We start from the raw sequence: 24,417 nt of genomic DNA on the forward strand, positions 1-24,417 counted from the left end.
ATGGCAACACCGACTCAATGGACATGAATCTGAGCAAACTCTGGGAGACAGTGAAGGACAGAGGAGCCTGGCATGCCACAGTGCACGTGGTCACAAAGAGTTGGACACGACTTGGTGACTAATCAACAACAACAAAATGTAACCAGACATTTGGTTATAAGAATATTTGTTACAAGATGAAAAACTACTTCCTAAATTTCCAAAAATATTAGAAAATAAAACATGGAACAAAATGTATTCTAATTGTTGGAAAGCTATGTAACCATTTAAATTGTAGAAGAATATTCAATGTCAGGGGAAACTTGAGCTTCCAAGTAAGATGCAATAGTCTACTAGGGAGCCATCCCTCCTGCTACAACAACTAGGTGGGGAAAAGGATACACATCAAGAACATATTTTTATAGTCATTGGAGATCTATGGAAGCAACAACATCTCATTGAAATAAAACTCGAAGGAGGGAAGTGTCTTTCCAAGATGAAGCACTTTCGTCTCTATAGGGGCTTTTGCTGATTCTGACCATAAGATTAAGCAAAGGCTTGGTATAGGCAGAGAAACTCTACCTATTTGAAACTTTACCAGGGAAAAGAGAAACAAGTGGATTTCCTGATAGTTGCATGAGCTGGCATGACAAGCTGAAACCCTGAGGGACCCCAAACATGTAGCCGATTTTCTCCAAAGGACATTTGCTTAACACTGGCTGTATGGACAGCTGGGGTGAGGTATGGCTGGAATGGCAGTGAAATCTGAAGTTTGGCGGTGCTTAGAAGTAAATACGAGAGGGAGGAGACTACAACGAATAGCTGACAATCTCCTCCAAAGTCTGGAGCTATATAATGTAAGAGAATAAAGACTCAAACTCAAAACTCCAAAGGGCAGTTATAAAATCCTCCACATTCAAGGGATAAGAAGATAGAACCCTGCCTGGCTCTCAGTCAAAAGCTGAGGGTGGTCATATCAGGAAGCAGGGACAAAAACAGAGATAGACGGGTCAATAAAACTGAAACCGAGACCAACCCAACTCAACTGCAGTTTTTGAGGTAATCAGCGCCTCACCATGTCTGGCTAACAAAGGGAAGTGAGAGCCATCTATGAGGGAAAATAAAATCATTCTTAATCTCAATAATTCTTATATATAAAATGTATGGCATACAGTAAGGAATTATGAGAACTTCAGAATCAGGAAAAAAATGACCAATAAACAAAAGAGCAAAAGAGACAAGAGGACTTGACTCACAGATAATTCATATGTTGGAGTTTGTAGACAAGGACTTTAAATCATTATTACAAATATGGTGAAGAAAATTGAGGAGAAAATGGACAAATGAAGGAAAAGAAGATTTCAACCTAGAGTTGGAATCTAAAATAAAGAGAATCAAGTAGTCTAGAACTGAAATATATAACACCTGGAAATAAAAATTCATTGGATAGGTTTAAACTAGACAGCATATTAAAAAGCAGAGACATTACTTTGTCAACAAAGGTCCGTCTAGTCAAGGCTATGGTTTTTCCAGTGATCATGTATGGATGTGAGAGTTGGATTGTAAAGAAAGCTGGGCGCCGAAGAATTGATGCTTTTGAACTGTGGTGTTAGAGAAGACTCTTGAAAGTCCCTTGGACTGCAAGGAGGTCCAACCAGTCCATCCTAAAAGAAATCAGTGCTAAATATTCATTGGGAGGACTGATGCTAAAGCTGAAACTCCAATACTTTGGCCACCTGATGCAAAGAGCTGACACATTTGAAAAGACCCTGATGCTGGGAATGATTGAGGGCAGGAGGAGAAGGGGAGGACAGAGGATGAGATGGTTGGATGGCATCACCGACTCAATGGACATGAGTTTGGGTGGACTCTGGGAGTTTGTGATGGACAGGGAGGCCTGGCGTGCTGCGATTCATGGGGTTGCAAAGAGTCGGACACGACTGAGTGACTGAACTGAACTGAGACAGAGGAGAAGATGGATTTGGTGAAGGAAGAAAAAGGTCAATAAAAAGTTTGTAAACTGATACAGAGAGAGAAAAAGGGAGGGGAAAAGACACAACAGAATGTAAGAGACACATAAGACATAGTTAAATAGTCTAACATATGTATCATGGTAGCCCTAGAAAGAAGGATTAGAGAATACAGAACACAAGAAGTATTTGAAGACACAAAGTCAAAATTACTCCAAGACTGTCAAAAACATTAACACAGAGATTCAAGAAGCTCAACTTCAAGCTGGATAGGATAAAATACGCATAGCCTAAATGCTAAAAATCAAAGACACAGAGGGAAATATTTAAATTAGCCAGAGAGATAAAGATATATTACCTTCAAAGGAGGCATTTTATTGCAATTTTATAGCAATTTTATTGATAAAACTGATAGCTGACTTTGCAATACAAACTATGGAATAAAATTGATAGCTGACTTTGTAATACAAACTATGGAAGCCAAAAGATAATGCAATGACATATTTAGAGTGATGAAAGAAAAAAGAAGAGTTATAAATAAGCAAAAACTGGCAGAATTCGTCACCAGCAGATCTGCATGCAAAAGGTACTAAAAGTATCCTGGCTAAAGGATAGTGATTCCATTTGGAAGCACTGAACTGCAAAAAGAGCGTCAGAAAGAGTACTGAAGGAAAAGTGAAAGTCGCTCAGTTGTGTCTGACTCTTTTCCACCCCATGGACTATACAGCTCATGGAATTCTCCAGGCCAGAATACTGGAGTGGGTAGTCTTTTCCTTTTCCAGGGGATCTTCCCAACCCAGGGATCGAACCCAGGTCTGCTGCGTTGCAGGTGGATTCTTTGCCAGCTGAGCCACAAGGGAAGCCCAAGAATACTGGAGTGCGTAGCCTATTCCATCTCCAGTGGATCTTCTCAACTCAGGAATCAAACCAGGGTCTCCTGCATTGCAGGTGGATTCTTTACCAACTGAGTTATCAGGGAAAGGCACTAGCTATTTTTAAACTACTGAATATTTATTCTGCTTTAAGTTTCTCTCCAGTCAATCCTGAAGGAAATCAGTCAATCAAACCAGTCAATCCTAAAGGAAATCAGTCCTGAATATTCATTGGAAGGACTGATGTTGAAGCAGAAACTCCAATACCCTGGCCATCTGATGCAAAGAACTGACTCATTGGAAAAGGCCCTGAGGCTGGGAAAGATTGAAGGCAGGAGGAAAAGGGGACAGAGGATGAGATGGTTGGATGGCATCACCGACTCAATGGACATGAGTTTGAGCAAGCTCCGGGAGTTGGTAAGGGACAGGGAAGCCTGGTGTGCTGCAGTCCATGGGGTCTCAAAGACAAGACTGAGTGACTAGATGGCTGAAGTTTCTCCTCTTTAAGGAAGTGGTAAAATACAAATTTAAGGTAGACTTTAAGAGTCAAGGATGTGGATGGCCATCTCTAGGGAACTCCTAAAAGCATAACATAAAGAGTATTGTGTGTGTGTGTGTGTGTGTGTGTGTGTGTGTGCGCGTGTGTGCATGCACTCATGTGCTAAGCTCTTTCAGTCATGTCTGACTCTTCGCAACCCTATGGACTATAGCCTGTCAGGCTCCTCTGTCCAAGGGATTCCCCAGGCAAGAATACTGGAGTGGGCTGTCATACCCTCCTCCAAGGGATTTTTCCAATCCAGGGATTGAACTCACGTCTCTTACATCTCCTGCATTGGCAGGCAGGTTCTTTACTATGACTAAAGTGTTAATAGAGTATAAAATGCAACAGTAAATTAATAGAAAAAATGGGGGAATGGAGGACTAAAGAAACAAAGATATGAAATAAACAGAAAATGAATTGCAAGACATAAGCACAACTAGACAAAAAATATCAGTGATATGGAAGGTTTGAATGTTATGATTAAGCAAGTCAATCGAACTATCTTATGTGAACCACTATACCCAACAATGGTGAACTGTTTTCGGGGCTATAAAGGCACCTCTTATTACAGTAGAATTAAACCAGAGAACAAGAAAGGTACATCTGTATATTGGGCAACCTACTTCTGAATAAGCCAGGGTTCAAAGATTCACATTGAAAATTAAAAGGTATTTGAGCTAAACTACATTGAAAGTTCAATATATCAAAACTTCTGGGATGCAGAGCAATTTTTATCTTTAAATGCATATGCTGGGAAAGCAGCAAGGGTGAAAAAAAAATCAATGCTCTAAACTTCCATCTAGAAACAAAACAGAACATATTCCAAAATAAAGCAGAAGGAAGATATAATAAAGAAATCAATGAAGCAGAAAATAGATGTGCAATAAAGAAAATGAACAGTGTCAAAAGGGGAAGATTAATAAAATTGATAACCCCCTAGATAGACTGCTCATCAGAGAGAGAAAGAGAAATGAAAAGGGGTACATTAGTATAGGTCCTACAAGCATTGACGGTCAGTTGCTCAATCGTGTCTGACTCTTTGCAACCCCATGGACTGTAGCCCGCCAGGCTCCTCTGTCCATGCAATTCTCCAGACAAAAATACTGGGGTGGGTTGCCATGCCCTTCTCTCAAAGATCTTCCTGAACCAGGGACTGAACCCATGTCTCCTGCAGGCAGGCAGATTCTTTACCATCCGAGCCACAGGGGAAGTTTCCCAGGTGGCGCTAGTGGTAAAGAACCCGCCTTGTCAATGCAAGAGATTTAAGAGAAGTGGTTTCAAAAGTCTGTTCTGTACACCTGTGTCTCTTTTTCTGTTTCAGTCCCTGGGTCTGAAAGATCCTCTGGAGGAGAGCATGGCAATCCACTCCAGTATTCTTGCCTGGAGAATCCCATGGACAGAGGAGCCTGGAGGGCTACAGTCCATAGGGTTGCAAAGAGTTGGACACGACCGAAGTGACTTAGCACACAAAGTGATACAAGCATTAAAAAGAAAGTAAATGGATATCTGGAACAGCCTTAAGCCAATAAATATGGCAACTTAGGAGAACAGGAAAATTTTCCTGAAATTCACAGATGAGTATGATACAAGGAAAAAAAAAAGGAAACAATAGTTCTATGTCTATTACAAAATTGATAACAATCTGAAATTATTCTTTTTTCCACCTATCTCTCATATTGTACTCACTCTGACAGCAGGGGCCTTGCCTGCTGTCTTGTTGAGGACTAAATCTTCAGCACTCGACTTAGCAGGAGCCCGACTCACTGCAGGTGATTTCAAAATACCTGCTGCGTGAAGAAAACCTGCATCCACCTCTTACCAAGAGCCAGGCTGTGACAAGTGATACATACAGCAGGTCATATAAAAAATAATCTCCTCACTTCTTTAGTAGTCTAAATCCTGACCTTGACAAAACCATAAGCCCAGAGAGCTACTGCCTTAGCCCACATTACTGAACTGCATAGTACCTTCACCACATTCTATTTTAATGTTACTAGAATGCATTATTTAATAAAAATATTAAAGATATTGTTTGTATAGTTTTCATTGTTGCCTACTTATATGAGAAACTACTTTAATTTATTATTAGGGAGAGGATAGCCTCCTCTGAAAAAGCAGCATATGGTTCATTTTTCATGCTATTACTGAAGCTTATTTTAAAGAGCATGTTACTCCTTATCACTGGCGTATCCGTGTCCCTTGGTGCTAACTTTCCAAGTATGTATTATCATTTCACTGTTTCTTTAAATTCAAACTTAATAAAAATGCATGTGCTGTGCCCAGTCGCTCAGGTGTGTCTGACTCTGCAACCCCATGAACTGTGGCCCATCAGGCTCCTCTGTCCATGGGATTCTCCAGGCAAGAACACTGGAGTGGGTTGTCATGCCCTCCTCCAGGGGATCATCCCAATCCAGGGATCAAACCCAGGTCTCCTGCATTTCGGGCAGATTCTTGACCGTCTAAGCCACCAGGGAAGCCCAAGAATCACTAGAGTGGGTAGCCTATCCCTTCTCCAGGGGATCTTCCCGACCCAGGAATCAAACTGGGGGTCTCCTGCATTGCAGGCGGATTCTTCACCAGCTGAGGTACCAGGGAAGCCCAAGAAGAATGCATACAGAGGCTAAAATAATGAAACAATCCATTGCAGCTGAAGAAGATGTATCAGTCATTTTAGCATAAATGTGCCAAGTATCAATAACAAACCCCAGTGGCTTGCCAATTTCTGCATCAGCTGGCTCGGCTCTGCCTGACACTTTTTTCCCTCTGAGACCTAGCCTGATGGAGCAGCTTTCTCTAGAAAATGGCTAAGGAAAAGCATATTCAGCACAACCAAGACATGGCTTTTAAAGCTTCTGCTGGTAAAAAGCATCAGCCAACATACAAATCAGAACCTGGTATCATGGGGTGGAAACATATAACCTTCCTATGAGCAGGGACAGTGTATTTCTAACAATACAATAGAGCGCTGATGATATTCTCTACCACAGGAAGCTGTGGTTACTGCCAGAGAGTAAAAGACACAAAAATAATAGCTGCCTCTCATGAGCGGGCACCTACTAGGTACAGGCATTGCACTTGACACTTCAAGCATAATATTTCTAATTCATACACCTCCTTACAGGCAGGGAGGATTCTCTCAAGTTTTCTAATCAGAACTCTGCAGCATAGAAATACTAAGCCATGCGGTTTAAAAGTGGTTGAGGAGGAACTTGACCCACTTCTGCCAGATTCTAAGCCTGAGCCCTCCCCTCTGTATAACTTTGCCTACCCTTTGGTGTGTATTTAAAAAAAAATTTTTTTAATCCATTTTCATTACTTTGGCTTTTGTTTTTTTAGTAAAAAGGAATTGGGTGAAATAGGAAAAATAATAACGAGAAATGAAAATAGAACTGTTTTTACATTAAAAATAAAGTTTGGATTCTATACAGAAACCGGTATTGATGTACTCTTGGAAAGAGTGGTGTTTGTCACAAAATGTACTTGATCCATCTTATCAGATTGGAGACTAAATTTTTAAAAGACTGGCATGGCAATACCACTGGATGTGCCCATAGAAATGAATCAAAGAGGGCTTCCCTGGTAGCTCAGTTGTAAAGAATCTGCCTGCCAATGCAGGAGATGAGGGTTCGATCTCTGGTCTGAAAAGATCCCACATGCTGCAAAGCAATTGAGGCCCTGCTCCACAACTAGTGAGCCTGCTCTAGCGTCCTGGAGCTGCAACTACTGAGCCCTCCTGTCGCAACTGCTGAAGCCCACATGCATTAGAGCCCATGCTCCGCAGTGAGAGAGACCACTGCCATGAGAAGCCCGCACACCGCAACTAGAGAGTAGCCCCTGCTTGCCACCAACTACAGTGTGGCCCACACAGCCACGAAGGCCCAGCACTGCCAAAAATAAATGAATAGATCAATAAAATTATTTTTAAAAATACACCAAAGATGTTACATGCCATTGAAAACTTGACAGTTTAACTAGCAAGAGGATAAACGAACATGAACAGTAGATTAGACCTTCCACAAAGAAATAGATAAACAATGATTAATAATATAAAACTATAAAAATACAGCAATAAAATGATTAGAGGGCTTCTCCAGTGGCTCAGTGGTAAAGAATCTGCCTGTAGTGCAGAGAGAGACAGGAGACACAGGTTCAATCCCGAGTTGGGAAGATCCCCTGGAGAAGGACAAGGCAACCCACTCCAGTGTTCTTGCCTGGAGAATCCCATGGACAGAGGAGCCTGGTGGGCAAAAGTCCATGGGGCAGCAAAGAGTCAGACACAACTGAAGCAACTTAGCATGAAGCTAAATTAAGACTTCATGAAGGAAACAAATCTTAAGGATGGCAACAGACATCTCAAGAAAATTCTAGGGAGTATATTTGAGTAACTGAAGTTATTTATACTATGGTTGATTTCTTTCTACTTAGTCCTAAATATGTGTTGAAAGAGGATAAATAATTTGTAATCTTCAATTCATTATTACATTGAAGAGATGCAAAGTTACTGTCCGAGTTTTCAGAGCAACAGATTTTTGTTCAAGGACTGCCTTATGTCAGCAGTGTATTTGTCACTTGATTGCAACTAGCTCTAAGAAAGCTAAGTACTTGTTAATAGAGTGATGAGTCTTTAGAATAAAAACTTGGCTCACTTTTTGCATTTGTACTGAGATGTGCAACCAAGTAAAGAATAAAGGAAATATTCTTGAATCAATTGTTTCTAGCTAAAGAGCATCTATTTCCCACCAAAGAAGAAACTAAGCTCTAGTTCTTTCTATTTAGCTGTCATTTTCCTCCTTTCTGATATAAACAGCTGTGATTCTTTCTGTAAGACATACAAGTAATTAAATTAGAATTTCACAGTGCTTTACATCTCTAGGGATATTTCTGAAATTATCACTCACAAAATAACTCAGAAGGAAAGCAAGACAGCATGAGACAAAAATTAATGCTGAATCACTCTGTTGATTTTATCTGGGGATGGGGAAACCCTCTCCAATTCATACAATTTATTTGTATATAATTTTATTGTAATAGGAAAGTCAGGATGAAAAATATAAAAAGTCAAAATTCTAGCTATCTCCTTTCAGTCCTTTTACTATGTACATATTTTTCCAAAAACAAGAATCATACTATTTTAATTACCTGTTTTTTAAATTTTCATATGATATCATGATGCATGTTACTATTAAATATTTATTTAAAACCACAATCATCTTTTGGGCTTATACTCAAAAGAATTGAAAACAGAGGATTCAAATAGATATTTTTACACCCATGTTCATAGTAATATTTATTCATAATAGCTAAAAGGTGGAAACAAACACAAATGTCCACTGACAGGTGAATGGGTAAAGACAAAGTACATAAAATGGAACATTATTCAGCCTTTAGAATGGAGATTCAGACACATGCTACAACATGAAAGTGAAAGCTGCTCGGTTGTGTCCAACTCTGCAATCCCATGGACTACACAGTCCATGGAATTCTCCAGGCCAGAATACTGGAGTGGGTAGCCTTTTCCTGCTCCAGGGGATCTTCCCAACCCAGGGACTGAACCCAGGTCTTCTGCATTGGGGGCAGATTCTTTATCAGCTGAGCCACAAGGAAAGCCCAAGAATACTGGAGTGGGTAGCCTATCCCTTCTCCAGCGGATATTCCCAACCCAGGAATTGAACCGGGGTCTCCTGCATTGCAGGCAGATTCTTTACCAACTGAGCTATGAGGGATGCCCCATTGCTACAACCTGGATGAGCTTTAAGAACGTCATTCTAAGTGAAATAAGCCATTCACAAAAAAGATATATACTGTATGATTCCACTTATATGAGATACCTAGAGTAATCAAATTCATAGAGACAGAAAGTGGAATAGTAGTTGCCAGGAGCTGGGGGGAAAGGGGAATCCAAAATTGTTTAATGGGTATAGAGTTTGAGTTTTGAGAGGGGGGAGTTTGTGGGGCGGGGAGTGGAGCATTGTGAATGTACTTAATGCCACTGAATCATACCTTCAAAAATGGTTAGAATGGTAAGCGTTATTTATGTATATTGCTACCATCAACCCTCCACACACACACCTTTGAATGAATGATATCCCATCACTTGAGGGTATCCTTCCATTTAACAGCTTCCCGACGGTTGGACACTTAGGTTTCTTCTGGTTTTTCATTACCATAAAATTTAGTGTAGTGAGCACTGTAAACATATCTTTATTTCCATATCTGCTATTTCTTTTGGACAGTTTACAAAGGATGTAACTGAACTAAAGAACATGAATTATTTCAAGGTTCTTGATACATCATGCCAAACTGCTTTCCAGAAAGGTCTTACCAGTTCACATCCCCAAGAGCAGCATAAGAGAGAGATTTTTACCTTGCACTCATGCCAAAATAGTCTCATCTATTTTCATTTTTGCTAACTGATAATAACAAGAGAGCACAGCTCAGGATTTTAATGGGCACTTATCTGATTGCTCCTGAGAGTGAATAGTTTTCAAATGTTTATGACCAATCTAAATGTATCCTTCCAATAACTGCCAATTCTCTTAAATTAAAATGCAAAACCCATACTCTTAAGAACTCTAGGAAGACAGGAGGAGATACATTTGGGAAAGTTCTGAAGAGGAGGTAAGGCCAAGGGTTTAAACTTAATCTTTAAGGATATGAAGAACAGTAAACATTTAGGGAGAAGGAACTGGCAGTAAAATCCAGGGAAAGTCTAAATATTTAATTAAAAAAGAATAGTCATATTACCAATTACGGGTTAGCTATTCAATAAGATGGATCCATTAAGCGAAATTTCCAGAGACAGAGAACTCTGCACTGTTGAAAAACTCCCCAAGCAGTTCTGATAGTCAGCTAGATTTGGAAACAACTGCTTTGGTTCACCAAGCAAAATCACTACTGTTCTTCCAAATGCTCCTTCCATTTCATCATAATACCTGGCAAACATCCAGTTCTCGTTCTCACTCAACCCTCTGACAACTTGGTTACAGAGAGCAAGCCTTAGTTTCTCTCCTTAAGTGCTTATTACCTGTAAAACACAATTAGGAAATCTCCCAGTGACTTGTTAAATATTACCATTCTTGGACTTCGACTTGGTCATGCCACAATCTGTCATCTGTTGAATGGCGTGTTAAATCAAGGTCAAGGCATGAGACCAGTGTACCAGGTTGCTTGTTTACAAAGCAATCGTGGGTACATGGTGTGTTCTCCCCAAGTCTCCAGGTCATCTTGGAATTGCTGGTTCCTTAAGAGCCCGCTACCCCTGGACATCAATGAGCTGGGTGTCATGCTGAGTTATTAAGAACTCTTCAGGTTTTGTGTTCTGAGGATAAAAATCATCCAAATTTGGGAAATTTGATTAATAGATACAACCAAGGACTAAACGAAAATGATGTCAGTGGAATAACGGTGAGATCAAACTTGGGGGGTTAGGAGGGTAGTGGAAATAGAGATAACATGAAGAAAGATATCTCGAAGCCAAGATAAAGAAAAAAGGGCAAATCTGGCAAATGGAAAATAGACATTGGTCTTTATTTGTATGTCAGTTGGTTTGTTACACAACTCTTCCTAAGTAAAGCCAACTCCATTAATAATGTACAAAATAAACAGTTATTAGGCACGATCACTGTTTGAATAGCACTGTCACTGACGTAAAACAAAATCAGTCGATAAGGCAAAGCTGTCTGTTCTTTCCCAAGCTACTATGGAAAATGAACACATAAATGCTAAAAACAGACTTAATGCTTTTAGCTTCCTAACTATGGATTTTTTTGGCATTACAACAGGGGAGACCTGATTGTTAATATAGAACAGCACCCAATTTCCTCTCAAAGTTCTAAAAATGACTTCTATCTCCCCTTAAGAATGACAATACCATCATCTCTAAAACCAAGTATGATTTCAAGCAATCACTGCCTATCCCAGGTGACTCCATGATAGCTATGGTATATGAAATTCTATCAAGTCCTATGCAAAAAATGCACACACTCTCTTTCCCTCATTCGCTAAAATGGTCAGCTAGATTCAGAAAGAAGAGAAAGAAAACTCAGCAATATTTTAGGGACAAGGAATCTAATCAGTATCCATTAATCAAGTCTATATCTACTTTGAACATAAGTATAACATTATATGCAGAAATAAAAAATATCTTCACATATTATATACGAAGGATATAACTCTAAGGGTTTACTAAATTCCAAGGCTTGAACATATGTTGCTTCATTTAATCCCTCAGAGGATCTATTCTTCCTAAAGTGATGAGTCTAAACCATCTGTAATCAAACCATCTACCTTGCTAGTGATTTGTGTAGTATTGGGCTGATGATGAAATACTGGAAGCATAAAGAAATGTAAGGAATGTGTGAGATAGGTTTTTTACGAGTGTTTTCTTAGTCCTAAGAGAAAGATACAGAAAGAGATGGCCTCCTTTTCTCTCATCTTAGATCTCGGCATAGCTAAGTTAGATTGATACCTGAAATGGCCCAAAGGTACCTTGTAACTAACTCTAAGAAAGCCAGACTGAGGGCAGTCACCCACAACAATAACAAGGAAACAGATGCGGCTGACTTTTAAGCTGCTGACTCAACTACCAGACCCAGCCCTATTTCTGAACTTCATGTTTTAGAAGTTACATTTTCTTTCTGCTTAAGCCCATTGAAGTAAGCTATTCAGCTACTTTTTGGATACCAAGAGCATTCTAATTCATCCAGGTAGGTATTATTCTTATTTTTCAAATAAGAAAACTGAATTTCTTAAAGATTAAGTCATTTGCCTAAGATACACTGTTTCCAAGTATTTAGTCAACATGTATTCCATGTGGTCTCTCACAAGTCTAGGCTTCTTCAATAAAACAGTACAGATATTCCTAGAAATGCCTGTTCCTGGAAATTCCAGGAAAGAGAGGCTAGAGTGTAGTAAAAACAACACTGGATCTGAAAAAAATTAGATTTGAAATTTTATTAACCATAAAACATCATGAATTCACTTAAGTTCTTTGAGTTTCATTTGCCTTAGTTGTAAAATGGGAAGAAAAATATCAGGTTTGCCCACCTTACAAGGTGCTTATAAGCTAATCGCTAATAACATATACAAAAACCTTGTGTGAACTCTAAAATTTAAGGAACTGATTATTATTTCTACCCACTGAACAAATACTGTATATATCAAAATGTTCTCAGTAAGTCATGCTGCATATGAATTCAGCATAACTACTTTGTGGTTTTTTTTTTTTTTTTTTAGATTAGGTTTAAAAAGTTGTAGAGATAAATTTGGCAGTGAACTTCCCATGGCCCTCCAAGTCATGGTCCATAATATTGCCTTGGGTCATTTCAGTTCAGTCTGTCACTTCAGAAACTCTGTGGGTTTTGTTTTTTGTGGGTTTTTTTTTTTTTTTTTTTAAGATGTAAGTCTAGGCTCTTGAGTCACAATATTTCCTTTGAAAGCTGGCTCTCCTCCCAGCTTTGCTCTCTCACCTTCCTCTTTATCCCATAACAGCCCCTAAAATTCCCCAAGCAGCACTTATGACAGGTACCATTCCTGCTTGCTTTAACTTATATTTAAGTTTATATGGACCAGCTATGATGAAAGGCTTTTAATAACTGAAAGTCAAACTCCAAAAAATGCATTTTTCATAATTTGGATTATAGAAACTTACATAAAGAAAAGAATAGCGTTATAGCCATCTGTAAGGGCTTCAATGACCAAAAACAACTAAGGAAATGACCATGAATTTTATACTTAAATCAGCAGGATGTGTTCTTTCAAACCCTTCGCCCTATGTCCCGGATAAGATTCAGTATGTAAAGTTTGTTCTACAACATACTACAATTCTGCAAATTTAAAAAATCTAAACCATAAACTTCTTTCTTGTTTTGTATTTTCATCTTCTCAGTCCCAAGTAAACCTCTCAGAAAATAGACCTGCATTACAGTCTCCCTAAAAGCAAAAAAGTGCCCTGGGATAGCGCTCATACCAAATATTACAATGAATGCGCAAGAATAGTGTCTGACTTTCTCCCTGTGCTGTAAGTCAGGAACAGTCAACTCATGAAAGATGTTAAAAAGGGGAACTTTGAGACTTCTATGTGCCATTGTAAACACAACTGCATGGGGCTGTTTTTCCATCGAGTTGAAATTCTTATTCCTAAACTTTTCATGCTTAGTAAATAAATGACTGTCCATTCAAGCCAGCAGAAAGTGATTCAGGTTGTGGGCATGGAAAGAAGCTTCAGGGACACACTGCCTGCCACTCACTGCTATCCCACCCAGGTACCTGACAAGTAAGAGCTCAGAGAATTTTGGCTCAAAAAGGGTAAAAAATAAATAAATAAATAAATAAGACAGCTGAAAAACTCTCTGGAACCCAGGACTCAGGAAACGCAAAACCTGGAATAAGCCTGGCCAGCAGCCTAATAACCTCAGCAACGAAACTCTTGGGTCAGCACCTTGACAACGCACTTTTACTTCAGCTGTGACATAGCAAGAGATTACAGATGATGCCAACACACCATCACAAATGAGTGGGAGTGGGTTGGATGGAAACAGTAAGAAATACTGAAGTGGCTTTACAAGTGTGAAGGCATGAAAAAACACTTTTAAATTAGGGGGGGAAATCTTCATAATGACCCTTACAACAAATGGATATAATGACAATATGACAATAATGGCAGGTTATAGGCCTGTAATCTACAGAAGTGACATTCTTATATTATTCAATATATCAGTGGGTGATACACCCAGATCAACTCCTGAGGCTCCTCCCATGAAAAGGCTTTGAGTTCTAACAGCTTTCCCTGTTCTTACTAGAAAATCAACCAACAGCTTAAAATGAAATCATTCAAAGCCCGACAACTTCAATTTGACCTGAAGACTTAAAAGACAAAGCTCTTTTGAGAGCTAGTTAATGTTCTTCAGTTTAATAGGAACCATAGAAAAGGAATCAGAATTGGGAAGTATAGAAAGACAGAACAAAAACACAACCAGAAAAAAAACTGTGTTCCTTTTGACTGAACTTTACGTGACCTTGAAAGCTCCCGGTAGTCTAAATTGTTTGGTTTTTCAAACGGGGAAACACTTCTATTCCTCTGCACGAGGCACATGAACTTCATAAAAGATGTTTTCCATTTTAATTCACTGACCATGAAAATCAGACTTCCAAAGATTATCTATGCATTTCACTATCACCATTAAATCAAAGCATTTATACCAGCACAATGCATCTAAATATCAGATTCTAATGTTCCTACAATTAAGATTCTTCTTAAAGATTAAAGAAATCTTCTGTCTTCTTAAAGAAGAATTTATTCTTAAAGAAATCTTCTGGTAATAAAAAAGGTTGTATAGTTACATTTCTCTTTTATGACAGCAGGGGGGAAAAACTGGTTAAGGGAAACAGTAAAACTCTCTGTTGATTGCAATAAAAATTTATAATTCAAATTTAAAAGTCCAAACCAATCTGTCCATGAAAATCCAGAAAGTCACTGTCCCCAAATTTTCTTCCCTGGTTATAATCCATTATCCCAATTTCAGTCCCTTGCTAAACTGGTAGGAGGACACAAGATTTTGAAATGTTAAGATTTCCGTTTCACAACTTAAAAAATGTTATGGCCATTACTAAGGAACGCCTGAACTATGTCAATTGCCCTTTTTTAAAACTGAAGTATAGTTGATTTACAATGTTGTGTTAATTTCTGCTGTATAGCAAAGCGACTCAGTTATACAAATATACATATTCTTTTCTACTATGATTTATCATAGGCTATCGAATATAGTTCTCTGGGCTACATAGTAGGACCTTGTTTATCCATCCCACATAAAATAGCTTACATCTGCTTATCCCACCCTCCACATCCATCCCTTCCCCAGGCCCTCCCCCAGGGCAACCACAAGTTAGCTCTCCAAGTGAGTCTGTTTCTGTTTTGGAAATAGGTTGATTTGTGTCATACTTTAGATTCCACATATAAGTGATATCATATGGTATTTGTCTCTTTCTGTAAGTCAAGCTTCTTTAATTTTTTTTTTTTAGAATCAGAGACTATTTGGGGGAACATTTTAGAAACTAAAACACAGAAGAATAATATAAGCAACATTTTCTACCCACATACCCACCACTCAGCTTAAGAAATAAAATGTATTAAATATTCTTGCAGCCGCATGTGAAATATTCCATGATCCCTTTTTATTCCTTCCCTACTGGTAACTATGATACTATCATAACTATGATACATCATAAATTGGGGATTTATGATGTACATTCATGCATCTATACTTTTACTAGATGTGTATGACTGGTTTCAAAGTTTCTATAAACAAAATCATACTCTATGTATCCTTCTGCCATGTGTTTCTTTGCAGTATATTCCTGTTGACTGATGTTTTTATTGTGGATCACACTTTCCTATCTTCACAAATCTAGTACTTTCTGATGGGGTGGTAGGCATTTTGGATGATACATCATAGAGTTTGGATTCTGTTATCTTCCTCTTAAGAGTATTGAGTTTTGTTCCAACAGGCACCTAAATTATTGTCAGTTCACCTTGTTTTTGTGGAGTCTTGGTTTGGGGTTTTATTAAGGTGGTGCTTAATTGATTTTCCTCTTCATTTTAGTACCCTTCCTTAGTCCTTGGATGTGGTTTTTTCATTCTGAAATCTTGGACCTACTGGAGTTTCAGTGGAAAGCTCAAAGTGTTTATCAAGCCCCTCTAACTTGGTGAGATTCAAACCCCAAATTCTGTCTCTCCTACATTGCATGGCTGCTGAAATCTTAGTTCACCTCTAGCCTTCTAGCTCCTATTTTCTGCTGGACTCCTTTGAGTTTTACCACATGTGTGCAGAACGTCAGGGGTCAGCCAAGAATGGAAGGTGGCTTCTATGCATATTTTGGGCTCTCTCTGTGGCTCCTTCATGTAAGGGATCTATCATTCAATTTGCAGGCACTAGTCAAAGCTATGGTTTTTCCAATAGTCATGTATGAATGTGAGAGTTGGACTATAAAGAAAGCTGAGTGCCAAAGAATTGATGCTTTTGAACTGTGGTGCTGGAGAAGACTCTTAAGAGTCCCTTGAACTGCAAGGAGATCCAACCAGTCCATCCTAAAGGAAACCAGTCCTAAATATTCATTGGAAGGACTGATGCTGAAGCTGAAACTCCAATACTTTGGCCACCTCATGTGAACAGCTGACTCATTTGAAAAGACAGTGATGCTGGGAAAGATTGAAGGCAGGAGAAGAAGGGGATGGACAGAGGATGAGATGGCTGGATGGCATCACCGACTCAATGGACATGAGTTTGAGTAAACTTCGGGAGTTGGTGATGGACAGGGAGGCCTGGCGTGCTGCAGTCCTTGGGGTCACAAAGAGTTGGACACGACTGAACAACTGAACTGATCTGAACTGGCAGCCACAAACTAACTCCTTCAACCGGTAAGACTATGGTTTTCTTCTTGAGTTGTATCTTCCTTAAGCCTGCAGATTTGAGAGCTCCCTCAAAGGAAAAAGCATATATACGTGGATCTTATCTAATGCAGTACTCCTCATCTAAGAATCAAAAACTCTCCAGCTTCTGACTATCTTTAGTCACTCTTTGGTGCTTTCGAACTTTTTAAAAAGTGTTTCCCCAATGTTTATAACTGTTATTGGCAGGAAGGTCAGTGCCATAGGAGCTACTCTTTCCCAAAGAGTTGATGAGCAGATGCAAATTTTAATGGGCTCTAGTTTCCCCAATATCTTATGGTTTATGGTATTTTTAAGCCTTCTTTAAGACAATTTTTCCCTTTCCAAGTCATAAATCCATTTTGTGTATTGTATTATAAAATTTTTTCCAAATAAAATGTTTTGATCTTTAATTCACTTGGATTTTATTTTTGTGTGTGTGGGTTAAACTAGGGATATACTTTTATTTTTACAGGCAGGTAAACAAATTTTTCCAGTATCATTCCTAGAGTCCATTCTTTCCACTCTGGCTCATGAAGCATAGCTGCAAGTTGCTCAGTTGTGTCAACTCTTTGCAACCCCATGGACTGTAGCCTGCCAGCCTCCCCTGTTTATGGAATTCTCCAGGCAAAATTTCTGGTGTGGGGAGCCATTCCCTTCTCCAGGGGATCTTCCCATCCCAGGGATGAAATCTGGTCTCCTGCCCTCATGAAGCATATCATATCATAAATCTAGTCATAGGCACACAAACTGATATGTCTCAGGCTCTGTTTTCAGTTTGTTTCTCCCAGGCTCTGTCTCCCCTTTCAGAGTTTTATTTCTTTAATTGTTTCAGTTTATTGGAGTATAATTACTGTACAATGTTGCTGTTAGTTTCTGCTGTAGGACAAGTGAATCAGCTATTTATATACATATATCCCCTCCTTCTTGGAACTCTCTCCACTCTCCACCCCCATTCCACCCATCTAGGTCGCCACAGAGCACCAAGCTGAGTTCCTTGTGCTATACATCAGGTTCCCACTGTGCTCAGTCATGTCCAACTCTTTGTGACCACATGGACTGCAGCACACCAGGCTCCTCTGTCCATGGGGATTCTCCAGGCAAGAATACTGCAGCGGGTTGCCATGTCCTCCTCCAGGGCTATCTATTTTACAGATGGTAGCATATGTATGTCAATCCCAATCTCCCAATTTGTCTATGCTTGCACTCACATTGGGCTTCCCTGGTGACCCAGTTAGTAACCCTGGTGACCCTGCAATGTGGGAGACCTGGGTTCAATATCTGGGTTGGGAAGATCCCCTGGAGAAGGGAAAGGCTATGCACTCCAGTATTCTGACCTGGAGAATTTCATGGATTGCACAGTCCATGGGGTCGCAAAGAGTTGGAGACAATTGAGCGACTTTCACTTCACTTACACTAATAATGTAATACCTTAATTGTTACACCGTTACAGTACGCCTAATCTGGGAGAGCAAATCCCTCCACCTCATTCTCCAAAATAGCTTTGCCCATTCTTGACCCTTTATTTTTTCAAACAAAGTTTAGAATCAATTTGTTGAATTTCATGAAAAGTCCTGCTGTAGAGAATTAACATCTTTAAATCAAGTCTTCTTGATTTAGCAAGTCTTCTCATCCACATACTTGCTATATTTTTCCATTCATTCAGGTCTTATTTCACGTCTTTCTGTAAAATTTTATGAATTTCCCCCAATTATACTTTTATTGTATTATACTTTTATCTTTTAAAAATTCTGTTTTCTTGAACCATTATCTTTTCCTCCAATTTATCCCAATTTACTCTGCCTTATTAAATGAATTTCATCAAAATTATTTGCTAAAGCTATAAATTCTAAGATTTATTTTATAATATACAATCTAACAAATGAAAACAATCATTTAATACTCATTTACAAATGATTTTTTTGTGTCATGGACTTACCAAATATCTTATCCTGTACACTTACCAAGAAGCTCCGTGGTCTCTACTTTCAGTGTCCATGAAATTCGAGTCCAAAAACATATCTTTGTAGATTCGACCAACGAGGCAATACATATCTGAAGCAACCTGCCCTTCATTTTGCACCAGAGGGATCATAATGTCAAGAGCTTTTGCTCTATCTCCAGGGAGGTTTCTCCTAAGTAGAGAAAGGGAACATCACTCTTTCTGTATAGACTACAGAAGCAGTTTAGGCCTATCATCTTTTTAAAAAGTCTGTTTAAAACACTGATTCACATTAATAAGTTTGGCAGGATAAAAACAACAATTATGTTTTGAAAGTCTTCTGCAACTCTTTTTTAGCCTACTGCATGTCTAATAATCTAAAAAGGATTTATTTAGAGCTGGTTTTTTGCTGATGTGATGATTTGTGCTTATCCATCCACAGTCATTCCAGTTTCCCTGTGGTCTCTGTGTGGGTTCAAGCTGACAGAGTCAGATTAAGAATGCAGCCTGTGGCCGTGAATGGGACAGAGTCAAGGACTCCAAACAGGGGCAAAACCCTGATGCTATAGGTTTCAGTGGCTTTTGCTCCAAAACATTGAGCAAACTAATTCATAGACAATACCAATAAAGCAACCTGAGTTGACCAATCAGTCACCTAAGGAAGCCGCTTTATATAGCTCATTTTAAAACTGATGAGTACATACAGACTGTTCTCAAAGATAAAAATTCTCTTTAAGAGTTATTTATTGAACCTTGAAAACATTTACGCTAAATTAAAGAAGCCAGCCACAAAAAGACTATATATTGTACAATCTCATTGCATGAAACATCCAGAATAGGCAAATCTATGGAGACAGAATGAGATATCTATGGTTGCCTAGGTCTGGATTTGGGAGGAATGGGAGAGTGTCCTACCCCCGCTGGAGCAGGACTGGGTGTGGGTGGTTTTGGGAAAGGTAATATAAATACTTTAAAACTCATGGTATTGATGGTCACACAACTCTGTTAATACATTAAAATCCATTGCATCATACACTTTAAATAAACTTGTATGATGTATGAATTACACTTCAATAAAACTGTTACATAAAAGAGTTATTTCTGTTCTCAATTACTATTTTAAATCTTTTTGTCCATGAAACTCCTTTTTACATTCTGTACTAAATGCCTTCAGTTTAGAATAATGCTCCATACAAATACATTTATCATTTCATTCTATTCTATCTTAGGAAAGACAGAGATGAAATATAGATAAAAGAAAATATAAGAGGCTCTTAGGGACTTTCATTTTTCATTTCAAAATATAATATATTTCATTCCATTTTCCATTTCATCTTTCAAAAAAGGATTTATTTGAAAACCAGTTGGAAAAGTTAATCTCTGGAGCTTTCATCTCTCTCTGCCAAATCTAAAGAAAACATGCTTAATAAATGCGGAGATAAAATTGACTTTCATGATCATATTGATAAAGGTAGCACATTGTAGAGCTTGGGCAGAAGAATAAAGGAAAGACACAATATCTGGTTGAAGAGCATGCTGACTTTTCTTTGGAGACAAAGGCAGGAGAACTGAGTGGGGGAGAATACAAGTGCCCGCTTTGGCTTGCTCTGGGTCTAAGCCTGTGTTATGACATAACCACGAGCCTTGAAGAAAAGTCACTCAAGCACTTTAGTTTCCTCATTGGTAAAATAATTAAGACTTCACGGCAAATGAAAAATAGATGTGAGGCTCCCCTCTCTCTCTCTCTTTTTTTTTAATCATTCTCTTCAACTGTAGTGATTACATACATATCCAACTCTCTACCATCGAAGAGAACAGCAAAACTAAGTTCTGGAGAGTTTAGTGCTTTAGGCCTCTCTATGGCCAGAGGAGGGATGGTCTTCCATGGTGACTCTGGGTAGAAGTGGCACTGGGGTAGGTGTCAGTCATGATGCGGACAGAAAGCACAGAGGCAGGACTGGAAGCAGCACTGTTAGTCCTGATCCTAGAAAATTCATGGACACATGACCTAAAATGTGGTCCACAGAGTTTTGATTATATTAATAATCAGGTATATTCAGAACAATCTCAGTGAACATCTTCTCTGATTAGGAATATGTTCCCCTAGATATAACTATCCCTACTCTAGTTAGTTTTCATATAAATAACCACTTGGCGTTCAGTCTATTTAAAGACAATATCACATCCATGTAATTTTAAAAATCCCCCAGATATATTTAAATAGAAAACACAAACTTTGACAGAGAAGCAAAAGAATTTTAAGAATTTAGATATATAAACATTGAGGGTACTTCTTTTACTCATGAAAAGTGAGACAATCAGAATGAATGCTTCCCATATTTTATATGGTTGAAGTAGAAATATTAACAATACATTATAGTAGGAGTGGTTGCAAGGCTACACGAAAAACAAATCATGGAAAGAATATGCAGGTTAAAAAGTAATACATTAGGCACATTGTGGGGGGAACTTCTTCTTACCGATTCAGTGCAAATGCATAGTGAAATTTCACATGGTGATGGGAGGCCAAATCAAACGTTGGAAGCTTTTCTAAAGTCTCTACCAGCTTCACAATAGAATCATAGTCCTTTCAAACAGGAGAAGAATAACACAGAATTAAATCTTTGGGAGAAAGTCCTGACAATGAAATGCCTTTGAACAACCAGATGCCTGAAACCAAGAAGGGTATTAAAAAGGAACTAGAACCCATGAAATACCTTAAAGAATCTAGAACCAAGAAGAAACTGTTTGTTCATTTGCTTGCCTGAATAAGGGTTTTAGATTATATAGATAAAACACTGGAAATATTGAATTACCATCTCTGACCTACAAAACAATAAACTCTCTAGCATGGTAATACTACATTTTCTCAGTACAGGTGGTTTACTTCTCCCTGGAGCTAGATTCCTTGTATGCAGGATGTTTTCAATTACTTTCAGGGAGACAATTTCCAAGATATCAGGAACATGGAGCAACCGATAGAACTTCTGTTATAAATAACAAAAATATTTGGTTTCAACATTAGAAGGCTCTCCAGCCATGGGATCTTAAGTGCCACGCATCTCCCTGTATGTGAATCTCTGTTATCCACAAGAAGCTTTACTCAAGCCTGAATGGGTAGGAATAGGAAACCACAAGTCACTTAAATTTTATTGTAAAAATCCAACAGCAAATCCCCAACTCAGAGAGGATTTCATTCTTCTTGTGTGTGTTGTATTAAGCTGCTTCAGTCACGTCCAACTCTTTGCCACCCCATGGACTGTAGACCGCCAGGCTCCTCTGTCAATGGGATTCTCCAGGCAAGAATCCTGGAGTGAGTTGCCATTTCCTCTTCCAGGGGATCTTCCTGACCCAAGGATCGAACCCATGTCTCTTATGTCTCCTACATGCGCAGGTGGCTTCTCTACCACTAGCCCCATGATTCTTCTTAGCGTAATTTAAAAAATTTTAAGACTTCCCAATAAAATAATATGTCACGTTTGTGTTTTACATTACTCATTTTTAAAGTTATTTTTATAACTAATCAATTGCACATTTCTCACTTTTGGCTAGTTAGATCCAGCACTATCAATTCCAAGCAACACAATTCCAGGAGTAAGAGATATATCTGGAAAGCTCTAAAAATGTCTGTTCTTTGCTAAAACAAAGATTTCACTTAGTGACAGGCAGGTGTGCCTGAGGCTAGCAGAGCAGAACAGCCGTCTGTGGATTAACTATGCATGCAAATTTTTCTTTCTGTTCTTTTGCAGGAAAAAGGCAGCCCTTTACCGTACAAGACTTTCATAATCACTGATGGTTAACTTATATGAGTCTGTTTCATTTATCATAAAATCTCTGGATGGAAAGCTTAGGAGAGTCAATAAAAAATTACATGTAGTAACATGAGTGACTTATTAGCTAACTGAAACTGGATATTAACACTCCCTTATTCCTCCAACATGATACACAACCAAGACTTGATTTTGAGCATCTTCTCACCTGGATATCTCTATATGAAAGTAACAGATTTATGACAATATCTGCTGTCAAGACTTCAATATTATCCACTCGCTGTCGAATTCTTGCCAGTTCAGCTGCCAATTCTTTGCCAGTATATAAGTTACGAGCTTTCCTGATATCGTTGAGTATAGACTCCCGGATATACTGGCTGGTGGAAAAACACACATTTTTAAGAGTCGATACTAGAAAGTATTTCAATGAAAAGCAGTGACCTTGTAAGGAAATAAATGACACCTGCAGCATTCGTACCTTTCAGACCATTAAGATGTACAGAACGAACACCTCATCTAGCTGGTATTATTAAAACGTTGGGGCATCCGAATATTTTACTCCAGGAAGAATGAAAGGTAAAGATACTCCACGTTAATGAGTTGTCCGAGGGCCTGCAGTATTCCAGCTAAAATGCCAAAACTTTATTTTTCATTTTCCTGTCTTGAGTAGGAGTTGTTCTAAATAAATTAGGTGTGCCCATGATTCGAACATAATATAACATGTACCTTCTGATCCAGCATCATCATTTATCAGCATAAATGACTCCTCTTAACTAAAATATAATAATGCTTTCAACAATTTTTAGAGAGTTCTTGTCCTTACACTAAAAGTCCCTGGACATTTTTTCAGATAATGTTTCTGTACTTACATGGAATATATTTTTAGCTCTAACATTACTATAACACAGATAGCAGTCTTTCTTTTTTCTGATTTCAAGTTGTTCTCCTCTGAATAAAGTGGACAAAATTCAAAAGATAGACTATGCTACACGTATTTTATCCACTTAAAGGGCACTATATATATATTTACCTGGTTCTTGACTGAGTATTATATGTAAGAAACATCTGATAAGGTGCACAAATACAGAAAGTCCCCGACATACGAATGAGTTCTGTTCCGAGAGCACATTCATAAGTTCAATTTGTTCATTAAGTCCAACAAAGTTAACCCAACGAAAACAATCGGTTGTATAGTACTGTACTTTAATAGATTTATGATACTTTTCACACAAATAATGTGTAAAAAATAAACATGAAAAATAAAACATTTTTAACCTTACAGTACAGTACATTCGTATAATACAAGAGCTGGCATACAGAGATTGGCATCAAGTAAAGAGGTAGGAAGAGTTACTGATGGGAGAAGAGAGAGAGTTGGGAGATAGCAGAGCTGAAGGATCGTCAGCAAGAGGAAATGGAGGGCAAGCTGCAAGTGACAATGTACGCCACGTGTGTAAACCAACTTATGCGGCTGAACGTACAGACTCACGTTCACGTCTTCAAAAGTTCACAACGTGCAGGTTTGGATGTAGTGGACTTACATAAATTAAGTACACAAACACTTCACTATCACTACCAAACGGCATTATTAAACTTTACCTGGAACTTGCTTGCGCCACCTTCAAAAGCTGAATGAAACGATCCACAAGAGGTAAGCAGATGGGTCCCAGAAGCAGCTCAAAGTTTGGCTGCATAAGTTCAGTCAAGCCCTTCATGAAGCTGCTGTCACAGCAGTAGACCTTGTTATGCGGCGTTATCATGTAAGGAATAAACGTGTAGTTCCCAGTGCACATCTGCGGAAAGAGGAAGCACCACGAGGTGGTGAGCTGACCTGCTGACCCCACACTAACGTCACCCCAAATCTGACTTTTAAATAGTAATCCTAAATGTGAAGGGGAAAAAAAAAAAAACAAAAAACTT

General features: G+C 38.6%; 1 protein-coding gene across 1 annotated transcript in view; it reads right to left on the bottom strand.

Annotated features, from left to right (window-relative positions):
* The window catches only part of MAP3K5 (mitogen-activated protein kinase kinase kinase 5), a 213,252-nt gene that overhangs the window by 105,191 nt on the left and 83,644 nt on the right, over positions 1 to 24,417 (bottom strand). Inside the window, exons 4-7 of the mRNA XM_043456974.1 lie at positions 24,097 to 24,290; positions 22,706 to 22,874; positions 21,208 to 21,314; positions 18,750 to 18,920 (exon numbers count right to left, since the gene is read on the bottom strand). Of these exons, the coding sequence (XP_043312909.1) occupies positions 18,750 to 18,920; positions 21,208 to 21,314; positions 22,706 to 22,874; positions 24,097 to 24,290 (641 nt within the window). The remainder of the gene's footprint in view (positions 1 to 18,749; positions 18,921 to 21,207; positions 21,315 to 22,705; positions 22,875 to 24,096; positions 24,291 to 24,417) is intronic.

Source organism: Cervus canadensis, chromosome 33 (genome assembly GCF_019320065.1).
Source record: "Cervus canadensis isolate Bull #8, Minnesota chromosome 33, ASM1932006v1, whole genome shotgun sequence".
Taxonomy (NCBI): Eukaryota; Metazoa; Chordata; class Mammalia; order Artiodactyla; family Cervidae; genus Cervus; species Cervus canadensis.